We start from the raw sequence: 13,202 nt of genomic DNA on the forward strand, positions 1-13,202 counted from the left end.
CAGGGCTGCAGCCTCTGGGAACTCACCAGACAAGGCACTGAAGTACTGGCCTTCCTCATCATCTTCGTGTGAAGATGACCCTCCCACATCACCCGTGTGGTCCCACTCGAGGGGGATGGAGTCCACGCTCACGGGGGTCTCGCAGCCTGACCTCTCGGGTCCTGGGGGAGGAGGCACCAGGTGGCAGAGGGATTGCTGTGAAGAAGGACCCTCACCGGCTGCCTTTTTGTGCCAAGGGCCACTCTGCATTTCCCTCGAGTCTTCCACCTCGGTCTCATTCTCAGATGTCTCCTTTTCACCTAGCAGACCCTAAGAAAGGAATTAGCGTGAGAGGCTGGAGAGAGAGAGAGATTTGGGGGCTTCCTGCGAGGAGACAAGGTGTACGCATCACATTCTCTCCATGGGGCCTGGTCACTGCCTATTCCCTCATTCTTGTCTTCTCTTGGTTGCTTAAGATCACTAAAGCACTTTGTTCTCCTAAGCTCACCTGGCCGAGGCCAAAAGGGGAATGAGTCAAGGGAGATGTTAGTGAATGTGCTGCCTCGGAGACCCCATTGGGAAGAGGGCCAATAGTGGACAGAGATCCACTCTGCAGGTGAAACTCTCAAGGAGTAGAAGCAGAGGCGTGGTCATAGAGCCCACTCAGAGGAAGCCTGCCCTGGAGGACCACAGTAAAGGCGGTGCCTCCCGTCCTGCCTGGCCGGGCTACCGGGGCATGCTATTGGCACACAAGACTCTGGCTCGTTACTCAGTTGTCTGAGCCGGGGCTGCCCGGGTGCAAGAAAACACTGGAATCAAGCCTGGAGCCCTACCTGACAACTTTCCTTTTCTATACCACTGTGGGCAGAAAATCAGTTCACTGGATTCAGGCACTGGAGTTTCACCATGTCCCTGAAAAGTACCTGGGCAGAGGCCAGGATATGTTTTGGCAAATCACAAGCAAACGTAGTCTATTTTTGAGGATTTGCTGAGTTCACCACAAAATAATACCCAAGTGACTGTACTTAGGGTGATTTCTTTGAAACTTCCGACTGATTATTTGATTAAAGACAATCAACAGATATCCTCCTTTCGCCAGGACACGTTCACTTGGCTGTCTTGCCGATACTGCAAACTTTACGTGTCTGAGACAGAAGTGGTCGCCTTCCCATCCAAAGTCTATCCACCCGACAGCTTTCCCATCACTGTAGACAAGGCCACCATTCTCCACTTAACAAGCTGTAATCTTGGCATTATCCTCAACTCTTTTCTCTCTTCCAACCCGCATATTGAGTCTGTCCATTCAATCTCGTCAGTTCTTCCTTCAAAACAACTCTGGAATCCACCTCTTCTTCTCCATTCAAACTGATTTCATTCTTGTCCTATCCTATCCTACTATGACTACTGTCTCAGCCTCCTTGCTGACACCCCCACCTCCTCTCTCTCTCTCCCCTCTAGTCCATACTTCACTGTACAGCCGGATCACTTTTTCCGAAAAACCATTCAATCCATATCTCTCCAGTTCTCAAAAACCTCCGGTGGTTATCCATCCACCTCCGCATCAAACAGAAAGTCCTTACCATCGGTGCTAAAACATTCAATCAATCCTCTCCTTCCTACCTTACCTCCCTGATTTCCTACTACCCCCCCCAGCCTGCACACTTTGCTCCTCTAATGTCAAAATACTCCTTGTACCTCAATTTCGACCATCTCACCACCAACCCCATGCTCACATCCTCCTTCTGGCCTGGAACTCCCTCCCCTTTTGTATCTGACAAACCATGACTCTCCCCATCTTCAATCCCCTACTATAATCCTATCTTCCTCCCCAAGGCTTTCCTTGACTAACCCCTCATTTCCCCACCCAACTCACCCTTCCCTCTGCATCATCTATGAACGGGTGGTACTCCTTATGTACTTTGATATTCACCCCTCCTCCAAAACCACAGCACATATACATATCCATCTCCCCCTTCAGTATGAAAGCTTCCTGTGGGCAAGGATTGTGTTCCACTACTCCTGCATTGTACTCTCTCACCAGAAAGAAAGAACCTTTCTTTCTACAACAAGAGCTGTAGAGGAACTAACAGGGGGACAGAGTTCCGTGAGGCCAGAGCACAGGCCCTTCAAACCACTTCCCCGGTATGTCGCCCTGGCCTCCGGGTGACTACTGAAGCCGACTTCGGCTGTTGTTCCAGGGAAAAGGGTGCGGCTGTGGGAATGGAGATGCCTGCACTTTCGCCCTGACCACAGTAAGTGTTCACTAAATCCTACTGACTGATTGGTTGTTCATGAATTAGCCTGGAAATCTTTAAAGATAAAATGATGGCTTTCTTACTGGATGCCTAAAGGTCAGCCTCCGGTAGAATCGGGACACCCGTCCAAAGACCTCCTGGCAGTATCGGTGTAGCTCTTCCAGTTCGTCTTCAATCACAACAGCATCCATCGGTTCACTCTTCTGAATCAGCTGTTCGCCAAACACTATTAACTGATCGATTTTGTTGGTGTTTAATGTTATTTCCTGCTGGAAACCCTATTGGCACAATGAGAGAGAAAGGATTGCTTCACCTTACCACTCCCCTCTGACCTGGCAAGCGATCTCACCACCATGTCCTTCCTTCCCATACACAACACCCGGGTGGTCTTCGTAAGAGACGGATCAGAAAATGACTAGACGCCAGCATTTCCAATCGCAAGACTTGCCAACAGATTAGTTTGAAAATGCACCGTGAAGCGAGTCGGACTCAATTTCCCATTGGGTATAAAGCCATGATCGCATTCCCATGATTCACTGAGCCCAGAAGCTCTACGGGGATCATGTGGCACCCTTTTTTTTTAATGGTATTTGTTAGGTGCTTACGACGTGCCAAGCACTGTTCTAAGTGCTGGGATAGAAACATAGTAATCAGGTTGGACGCAGTCCATTTCCCACATGGGGCTCACAATCTTTAATCCCCATTTTAAAGATGAGGTAACTGAGGCACAGAGTAGTCAAGTGACTTGGCCAAGGTCACAGCAGAGTTGAAAAAATAGAACAGCTAGCTCTACTCCCAGGAGTTGACTCATGTCAAATGAACTCCCCAGACTCCCCCAAAAACAACCACCCCAAGACAGCAGCAAATCTCCCCATCCTCCCCCTGCACCCCTGCACTGTCTTGATCACCTCCTGGGGTCTTCATGAGAAAATGCAACCCAAAACAGGCCAGCGCCAGGGAGAGACCGCACATGGGCTGGGGACTCGCTCACATCTAAGGACTCGTTCACTTTTTTTAGGTGAACCCATCCTCAAGTGTCTAGGCCAAGGATGAAATCATTGTATATAGCCAAAAGATTCCACGACCAAGAACCTCAGTCAAGGAACCGACTACGTGCTAGTAGTCTGTGCATTAACTAGAGAGGCTAAACGAAGGCTTGGACAAAGGGAGGAAGGAGGCTGTTTTTCTTTTTTTAAAGTCACCCTGCTAGGTCACTACTGCAGAGTTCTCTAGGTCTAGCTCTGGGAACATTTCTAAGGAATCTTTTCTCCTTCCTTACTGTTCCCAGACAGGTCTCAGCCAGAAATGGGGCAGTCTCTGGACTTTGTAGGCAGGAGAAATGCTCTGACGCTGAACAGATTCCTAGAGTGACCTATGCAATCCTGCCACGAACCTTGCTTTCTACAACGTGAGCTGTAGCGGGGCTAACGGGGGGACAGGGATCCGTGAAGCTGGAGCACAGGCCCTTCAAACCACTTCTCCAGTACATTGCCCTGGCCTCCCGGGGACTGAAGCTACTGTTCCAGGGAAAAGGGTGCAGCTGTGGGAACGGAGACACCTGAACTCTTGTCCTGGTCCTGTCTGCTGGGGTCGGGCCATCGGCGATGAAAGCTTATGACTGGAGAACCACGTTGGCATTCCGCCCGGTGGACAGGCCCAGCAGAAATCCTGAAAATGAACTAAGAGGAGCTGGGGAGACCACAGCAGCTTCCAGTGTGCAGCTGCCTGCAGGGTCACAGTGCTGTGTCCAGTGAAGGGCTCACTGGTTGCAAACAGGACCTGGACAGAAAGCCCTCGGCAGGCACCTCGCTGCCCGCTGCACCCTGTGTGACTCTCGGTGCCCCAGAGGGAGCACGACTGACAAGGGCAAGAGAGTGTGAATGGGGTTGGGCAAACCACTAGCCCTATAATCAATTCCTGCACGCAGGGTCTCAGTCCTAAACCCCGATGTCTCCATATTCCTGATGAAAGATGTCATTATCATCATCATCATCATCATCATTTCAGCCTCTTCTGGGTCCCTTGAAGGCAGCAAAATCAGTGGCACCAAATCTTCATCATGCCCAGGAAACAGGTTCGGGGGGAGGGAGGGTCCTGTTCTTCTCTGCTTCTGACCCTCCAGGGTATCTGCCAGCTAGACCCAGTGTAACAGGTCCTGGGGTGGTGGGCGGAGAGAGGTGGGAGGCTGTCACCTCCAGCAACTGCAAATCCATTCCTTCCCCCTCACACTGTTGTCTATCAGTGTTGGTTGCCTATCAACCTCCGCTCCAAACAAAAACTCCTCACTCTAGGCTTCAAGGCTCTACATCACCTTGCCCCTTCCTACCTCTTCTCCCTTCTCTCTTTCTACCGCCCACCCCGCACGCTCCGCTCCTCCGCCGCCCACCTCCTCACCATCCCTCGGTCTCGCCTATCCCGCTGTCGACCCCCGGGCCACGTCCTCCCGCGGTCCCGAAACGCCCTCCCTCCTCACCTCCGCCAAACTGATTCTCTTCCCCTCTTCAAAACCCTACTTAAAACTCACCTCCTCCAAGAGGCCTTCCCAGACTGAGCTGCTCTTCTCCCTCTACTCCCTCTGCCACTCCCCCTTTACCTCTCCGCAGCTAAACCCTCTTTTTCCCCTTTTCCCTCTGCTCCTCCACCTCTCCCTTCCCATCCCCACAGCACTGTACTCGTCCGCTCAACTGTATATATTTTCATTACCCTATTTATTTTGTTAATGAATTGTACATCGCCTTGATTCTATTTAGTTGCCATTGTTTTTACGAGATGTTCTTCCCCTTGACTCTATTTATTGCCATTGTTCTTGTCTGTCCGTCTCCCCCGATTAGACTGTAAGCCCGTCAAACGGCAGGGACTGTCTCTATCTGTTGCCGACTTGTTCATTCCAAGCGCTTAGTACAGTGCTCTGCACATAGTAAGCGCTCAATAAATACTATTGAATGAATGAATGAATGAATGAACTGTGGCACCCAAAAAGGCAACAGTGGTCACAGAGTGAGTGCTCTTCTGGAGGTGGCCAATCACTGCCTGCTCTCCCTCCTAACTTAGTCTGTGAATCCCATGTGGGACAAGAACTGTGTCGCAGCACTTAAAACTATGCCTGAAACAGAGAAAGCGCTTAAATACCGTACATTAATTAATTGGAGCCACTGACTGAAAGCAAGTACCATATCTCCCCGGCAAGTCTGGAAAGAGCCAGATATAAAACCCGAGTCCCCCACTTCCAGTTCAGCACTTTTTCACTTCACCCCATTCTCCCAGAGAGCAGGGATGGCAATCTTGCAGAACCCGCATCGTGGAAGCCCATGTGGCAGCGCTCCCTGGCCCAATGCCACATGCACAACAGTTCTTCCAAGCCTGAGACGCTCCGCTCCTGGGCAGAGAACTCCCCATCTCTGCCGACTCATTCCAGCCAGAGCGTCTAGTGAAAATCTGTGCCTTTCTGGCTGGACTGCATGCAGGCCACACTGGATGGAGAGTTGGATTCTGCTGGGGACTATCGCGTGCTGCATCTAATCAAGCGGCACTTACATTGAGTTGGCGCATTTTTTCCACCGCGTCACTTGCAGAGAAATGCTCCACGTTTGTTAGCTGAAGGTCCATTTCGGTGAGCCACACCAAAATGCTCTCCCTGGTCCCTTCAAACTCCTCTCTTTGATTGGTGAAGTGCTGAAAACGGGAAGAGAACAAGGATTCACATTTCGCTTCAGATGGAGTCAGTGTTTTTTAAATCACGAATTCCCACAAGGCACCAGAATCAAATTCTGTCTGGAGGGCCTTCATCTCAGGGCCAATCCCATAAAATGTTTCACTAATCTAGTTATGAATGCCTTTCTTGAGAGAAAAATGGAGTGCAAACAAGGAATGCAGTGTCTGCCAATGAACAATGTCACCCAATTCATTGGATAACTGAAGGTCCAGGTGACTCTTTGAAAGAAATAAGGAGCATAAGGAAATCATCGATGGCTCTTTTCCAATTCAGGGAAAGGGTACACCTTGCAAACTGACCTGTCCATCTTTCCATCAATGAAAAAGAGCAAAATGAAAATAACTGAGATTAATTCCAAACATACAAGAGTGCTTATCAGGACTCATCGACAAGGCAAGCTCCTTGTGGGCAGGGAACGTGTCACCGGCTCTGCTGTACTGTACATTCCCAAGCACTTACTACGGTGCTGTGCATGCTGGAAGCATTCAATTAATAACACTGATTGATGGATTGATCAGTTTGAGACTTTACAAGTTACACTGGCTCAACTGCTCTGTGACGTGCATAATGTCCAGCACACATTTCTGGCTTCATGTGCTTGGATAATATTCACAAGGAGCATGGCCTAGTGGAGAGAGCACAGGACTGGAAGTCAGGAGATTCATGGCTCCACCACTGGCCTGCTTTGTGACCTTGGGCATATCACTTGCCTCTTTTTTTTGTCTTAGTTTCCTCCCCTGTAAAATGGGAATTAAATATCTATTCTCCTTCCCTCCAGGATGGTGAATCTGATTGCAACTCAGCAGAGTGCTGGGCACATTGTAAACACCTAAATATCATAATTATTATGCAGAAATCTTGAATACTGAATACTTTAGACCACAGATCCAGTTTCTGGGCTCTATCTACTGACCCCAGAAAGCACTTCTCATCTATGCATTGGAATGACCTTTGGTGGGTCAGTTTACAGCAAGTTTCACACAACCTTTTACTGTCTGTTACGGTTTTGGTGCCAGCTCCGCTCCTTGTGACAGGGAAAGTATTCAGTATGTATGGGGCATTGCACCCATTGGCCACTCAATAATCGCGACCACAACCGCTACTCCCACCCGCTGGATTTTCCCGACCGTGGTGCTTGTTCCCAGGAAGGCCGGGCCCGGCTAGGGTCCCCTGGACTGAGAAGAGGTTGGGGAAGTTACCCTGAGCCTGCGCAGAATGGCAGCGACCCGCTTCTGGAGGCCATCCCAGCGTCGGTTGCCCTCGTGGACCCTCTGTTTGAGTTTGCTGGCGGAGTCGGTGCGGTTCTCACGGGCCAGGCGCCGATACTGCTTGTTGATGAGCTCCAGCTGGGTGAGCCGTTCATGAATTTGACGCTGAAAAGCCTGTGGGGAAAATATGGCCCGCCCCCGCCGTGATGTGGTGAGAAACGGCTTTGCCGAGAATAGGCAGCTCACGTGCAGAGTCACCTGTGGGGAATTGCTCCCGACGGGGAAAGAACCTGGGCCCGTTCCCCCACCCCGCATGCTGCTTCTCTCCTGTCCCACCATTCTAGTGTTGCTTATGGGGCAAGTTCCTGGTCACACTTGCCAGCTTGAAACAAACATTTTTGGGGGATTCTTTTCTCCCCTTTTTGTACAACATTTTTATTTTCCTAATGTGCTCCCTCAGACTATGAGCTGTTTCTTGTAGCTCTGCCCCAGTGCTAAGCAAGCACTCATTAATACCATCATAATAAAATTCAGTGACTCCCAAGAGAAGCAGGGATTCCTCCCCAATCCTTCTTTCCTCCCTCCCACCCTCTCTAATATTCAGTTTTTATCATTAACTTATAGAAGGCTTGGACTGCATGCTATTGCAGTAGCTAGTAGTGATCTACAGTAGTAATCTGTTTTTTAAATGGAAAGTCCCTTGAGAGTCAGGAACTATATCTAATTCTCCCCCCAGGTATTCTTTCCCAGCGCTTACTTCAGTGTTTTGCACACAGGAAGCACTCAATAAATGCTAGTGCTAAACTCACTGAAGTTTCCTCACAGTGAAAAGATTTTCACCTCAAATTTCTTCAGCTCCTCCTTAGCATTGGTGTACAACACTTCTGAAGAGTTCGGCAAGGCTGATGTCCTTTCTGCTGATTGCAGCCAGTCTTCAAAGCGAGAACAGTCGTCCAAAAATTTCTGCCACAGTCGCCATGTTTCCTCAATTCTGGGGAAAGGAAACCTCAGCTCAAGAAAGAAGAGTCCCTTTTTGTTTTCTTGGATTGCAATGCGCTCTCCTTCCTTTCACCTCAAATCCTGTCTGGCACAAAGCCCACACCCATTTGTGCTCCGGTTCCCAGTGCTCCCAGACCAGAAGAGCAATCTGCACCCTCTGATGGACCACATCTTTTTCTCGAACAGCTCCGCCCCATCGGCTTTGCATTCATCCTTCCAAAGCCGCCGAGAAGGAGGCCGGAATCGGCAGATATTCCAGAGGGAGACAGTGGTAAAGGCTGGATTAGATTAGGGGGATTCTGGGCTGTTTTCCCTGGATTGGGTACATGTATACCAACAGGGAGAAGAGAGGAACGAGAACTAGCCACCTCACTGAAAAATCTCAACATCATCCTTGGGCTAGTTGGGTTTACATAAAAGCACCTTCAATTTCTGTACTGGCTCTATTTTTCCCAGTGCCTAAGTGCCCCTGCACCGTAGTAGGCCAGAAATTTCAGAAAGTGAGTGAACTCGCTGAGACCATCGGAGGAGCCGGTCACTACTGCAGACTCGAATCATGAAAGCAACTAATGTAGCTTGTAAGCTTATTGTAGGCAGGGAATCTAACAACTGTTATATTGGACTCTCCCAAGTGCTTAGTATGGTGCTCTGCACAAAGTAAGTGCTCCATAAATACCACTGACTTACTGAATAATTGAGGGAGAAGACAGGAAAGGAGGAGCCGTGGCACGAGTGGTGGGAGAGACGGATCTAGGGACCCGCAGGGAAAGGTTGAACAAGATCGTGGGCAAGCGGCTGCATAAAGAGGAGCCCCAAGAGAGATTTGGACTTCCCGCCCTCTGTTGGGGTACTGGCGAGAATAAAATAATGCAGACTGTAAGCTTGTTGTGGGCAGGGAATAGGTCTGTTAATTTATACTGTACTCTCCCAAGGGCTTAGTACAGTGTTCTGCACACAGTAAATGCTCAGTAAATATGATTGCCCGACTGAAGACCGCAATCTCAACATCCTTACTTCAAGCGCCGCTCCATTGACATGGCGCAGATGTTTCTCCAGCGTCGGTCTAGACTTCTCGTCGTCTGCTGAATAGAGTCGCACTCTGTCTCGTTAGCACATGCGTCCGGGTCGTGCAGCAGGATGTCACAGAGACTAAACACGGACTCCACCCCTGCACTGTGCTGCTCAATGTCTCGCTGCAGGTCCTGAAAGGACAAGAGAATAAAAGAAGCTGTCTAGTTTTCAGAAATACCATTATCCAATGGGTCATGGAAGCAGAGTGTGTCAATACAATAATCAGGGATTTAAACATCCAGGAATCAAGACATGGGGTTTTTATAAATAAAAATAAGCACCCTAAATTTTCCCTGGAAGCAAGAGGAAGCCAATTTAGAGAATGGGGAAAGAGAATAATAATAATGATAATAATAATTAGTAATAATAATTGTGGTATTTGTTAAGTGCTGACAATATGCCAAACTCTGTTCTAAGCACTGGCATAGATACAAGCTAATCAGGTTGGACAGAGTACCTGACCCACATGGGGCTCACAGTTTTCATCCCCATTTTACAGATGAGATAACTGAGGCACAGTGACTTGCCCGAGATCACACTGCAGACATGTTAAAGAGCCAGGATTAGAACCCACATCCTTTGACTCCCAAGCCCGTGCCCTTTCCACTAGGCCACACTGCTTTCACGCTGCGTAATCGTCTCCCCCTTTCTTGCAAAGAGGGAACACGTGCCGCTGCTTGGTTTGTTACTTCCCAAATGTTCAGTACAATGCACTGCATCCAGCGAGTGCTCGATACAGGCTGCTATTTGTAGACTACTTGAATTACTTGTAGACTACTGATTTCCTTAGGCAACATAGCTTGAGAACTAGCAAAACATCACGGTCTGCATGACTGAAGTTTCTGGGCTACCAAAAAAGGAGAGCAAAGGACAGGCTGGCAGATCCATACGTAAACACTTCGGGGACCGCAGCAAAAATTCTTACTTGGCCACGGAACATTCACTGGCTCGTCACATATAATAATAATAATGTTGGTATTTGTTAAGTGCTTACTATGTGCAGAGCACTATTCTAAGCGCTGGGGTAGATACAGGGTAATCAAGTTGTCCCACATGAGGCTCACAGCCTTAATCCCCATTTTACAGATGAGATAACTGGGGCACAGAGAAGTTAAGTGACTTGCCCAAGGTCACACAGCTGACAAGTGGGGAAGCCGGCATTCGAACCCATGACCTCTGACTCCCAAGCCTGTGTTCTTTCCACTGAGCCACGCTGCTTCTCTATCTACCTGAGCCAATGAGATATGCATCTTTACCAAATTTTAAAAACACAATATGATAAGTATGGTATCTGTTCCAGCAGTTGCCTTTATAATTTCACTAAAATTCTTCATAATAATAATAATAATTGTGGAATTTGTGAAGTGCTTAGTATGTGCCAAGCACTGTACTAAGCGCTGGGGCAAATACAAGATAATGAGGTCCCATGTGGGTCTCAAAATCTAGGCAGGAGGGAGAACAGGGATTGAATCCCCATTCTGCAGATGAGGGAACTGAAGCACAGAGAGGTTAAGTGACCTGACCAGGGTCACAAAGCAAGTAAAATAGAACCCAGGGCCTTGGACTCCTGGGCTCTTTCCCTTGGGCCATCCTGCTTCCCACTGATTGCCGACAAGCAGTGAATCTTTTCAGCCTCGTCCTTCTTTGGGCTCTGTCTTTGGGCCAATACCCAGTGTGTGCAATTGGTTCACCTGGAGTTCATCTAAGAACACTTATACCCAAATTACTATGGCTGGATCATAACGCAATCACAGTTGCTGATCCTAATTGGTTTGAGAAACGGACTAACCTAGAAACAGAGTAAATGAAGTAATAATAATTAAAAAAAGGGATTTGGGAAAAAGTAATAACTATCTTTTTGTAGAAATCCACTTCAAAGTTCTGACAATGCACATAAAGAATTTTCCCTACTAGTGGTCCTGACCTTAAAAATATGAGATTTATTCCTGGGAGATCAAAATAGGGGCTCTATTTAAATCTTATTTTTGCCACCTATCATCTACATTTCAGGATGGCGGGAGGCCGTACTGGGCATCTGGGTTCCCTTTCCTATCTATCCTTGCTGCCGCCCCCCTTTTTTGGGAGGGGAGGGGAAAGGATGGGAGGGGAGAATTTCGTGGAGCTAGAGCCTGCAACGGGGCGAAGGCAGCGGTATTAAGCTCTCTGAACTCCTCAGAAGATGCCCCAGGTACCGGGGCCTGGGGAGAAGCAGACACTTCCGTCTCATGAGTCTGGAACCTAGGCATTTTTTTGGACTCATCCCTCTCATCCAAATCACACATTAATCTGTCACCAAATCCTGTTGGTTTCACCTTCAAAACACCTCCAGAATCCACTCTTTCCTCTCCAACCAATGCTGACCCAAGCATTTATCAACTTAACATAACCCTTGACTACCACAACAGCCTCCTCACTGATCTCCCTGCTTCCAGTCTCTAGTCCACACTTCATTCAGCTGCCCAGATCATTTTTGTTAAAAAAAAAAAAATTTAGTCTATATTTTCCCAGTCCTCAAAAGCCTCCAATGGCTGCTCATCCACCTCCACAAACATAAGACTCCCTACCTTGTGCTTTAAGGCACACAGTCTGTTTTCCCCCACCTATTTTACCTCAACAATCTCCTACTACAACCCAGCTCTCACACCTCACACCTCTAATGCCAACTTACTCTCTGCATCTAGATCTCATCAATCTCGCTGCTCACCCCGGCCCACTTCCTCCCTCTTGCCTGGAACTCTCTCTTTATAGACAACAGATCACTATGCTACCCACCTTCAAAACCCTCCAAAAAATCACATCTCCCCCAAGAAGCCTTTCCTGACCAAGCCCTCATTTCCCCTACCCACCCTCCCCTCTCCATCACGTATGCACTTGGCTGTATATCCCTCATGTGCTTGGATCCTCACCCCAGCCCCAAGGCACCTTCCTATATATCCTTTTATTCTTCCTTTCCCCCATCTATAATTTATTCTAATGTTCACCTCCCTCTCTAGACTGGAAGCTCCTTGTGGGTAAGAAATGTACTTTCCCAAGTGCTTAGTGCAATGCTCTGTACACAGTAAGCACTCGAATTTCACGGATCGACATAGATGATGGAGAAAAATGCACCATGGTGAAAAATGTTATAGGAGAGGAAAACAACCTCTGGAAAGAAAGGGATAACCAAGTATGAAAATACTCATTGTACTGGAAATAAAAGGTGACAAACGAGGAGCCAAAACCATCTCTCCTGTGAGCCGGTGGTGATGATCTCCCACCTGCTGCTCGGCGAGCCTCCTCTGGATCTCCTGATCGTCGCAGATGTCGTAAACCACAGGCTTAGATAACTCCGACTCCACCCGAGCCAGCCAGGTGCGCAAGCTGCTCATGTTCCTGTCCAACTGCTGAATGAAGGCAAAGGTCTCCTTCAACTTCTTCACCCTAAACGCAGTGGAAGAAAAAGAAGCGATGTAACGTGGCCCACACTCAATGCACCAAGAGGGGGCCAGGAAGGTCCTCTGCCAGCCAATTCTTGTCGGGCAAGATCAGACAAGAACAAGAGGACGCTGGGAAGAAACCAGGAGCCTTGGAAGGGTATTAACCCTTCCAGGCCAGGAGAAATAGTTGTCATTGGTCACTGGTTGAGGAGTGACTCCACGGAGACTGATAAGGCAGGTGCAGTCACGCAGGCAGCAGGGGAGACAGCAGCAGATGAGAGAGCAGCAGCAGGCAGCTGATGCCCTGTGACCACCTTCTCCCGGTACTGCCCGAATTCTTCCACATCTCACAGGTCCCTGGGCCCAGGCATTGTCGTCATTCATTTGACAGTATTTACTGAGCACCTACTTTACGTAGAGCACTCTGACAAGAAAGCACTAGGAAAGAGTTCAGTGGAAGATAAATCAGACGAGGGCCCATACGGGGCCCACATCTAAAATAATGAAAACAACAAAGGACAGCAATTAAACAACACTAGCCAGTGCCAGATAAGGGTCACAG

At 48.6% G+C, this 13,202-nt stretch overlaps 1 protein-coding gene across 5 annotated transcripts in view; it reads right to left on the reverse strand.

Annotated features, from left to right (window-relative positions):
- SYNE2 (spectrin repeat containing nuclear envelope protein 2) overlaps positions 1-13,202 on the reverse strand; it is a 221,984-nt gene that overhangs the window by 14,066 nt on the left and 194,716 nt on the right. For 3 of the 5 annotated variants that reach the window (XM_029078792.2, XM_029078791.2, XM_039914121.1), the window contains exons 100-106: positions 12,482-12,644; positions 9,168-9,355; positions 7,995-8,145; positions 7,146-7,328; positions 5,769-5,906; positions 2,318-2,512; positions 27-309 (exon numbers count right to left, since the gene is read on the reverse strand). In XM_029078792.2, the coding sequence (XP_028934625.1) occupies positions 27-309; positions 2,318-2,512; positions 5,769-5,906; positions 7,146-7,328; positions 7,995-8,145; positions 9,168-9,355; positions 12,482-12,644 (1,301 nt within the window). The remainder of the gene's footprint in view (positions 1-26; positions 310-2,317; positions 2,513-5,768; positions 5,907-7,145; positions 7,329-7,994; positions 8,146-9,167; positions 9,356-12,481; positions 12,645-13,202) is intronic. The other 2 variants (XM_029078794.2, XM_029078793.2) reach the window with 1 other exon arrangement.

The sequence above is a fragment of the Ornithorhynchus anatinus genome, chromosome 14 (genome assembly GCF_004115215.2).
Source record: "Ornithorhynchus anatinus isolate Pmale09 chromosome 14, mOrnAna1.pri.v4, whole genome shotgun sequence".
Classification (NCBI taxonomy): Eukaryota; Metazoa; Chordata; class Mammalia; order Monotremata; family Ornithorhynchidae; genus Ornithorhynchus; species Ornithorhynchus anatinus.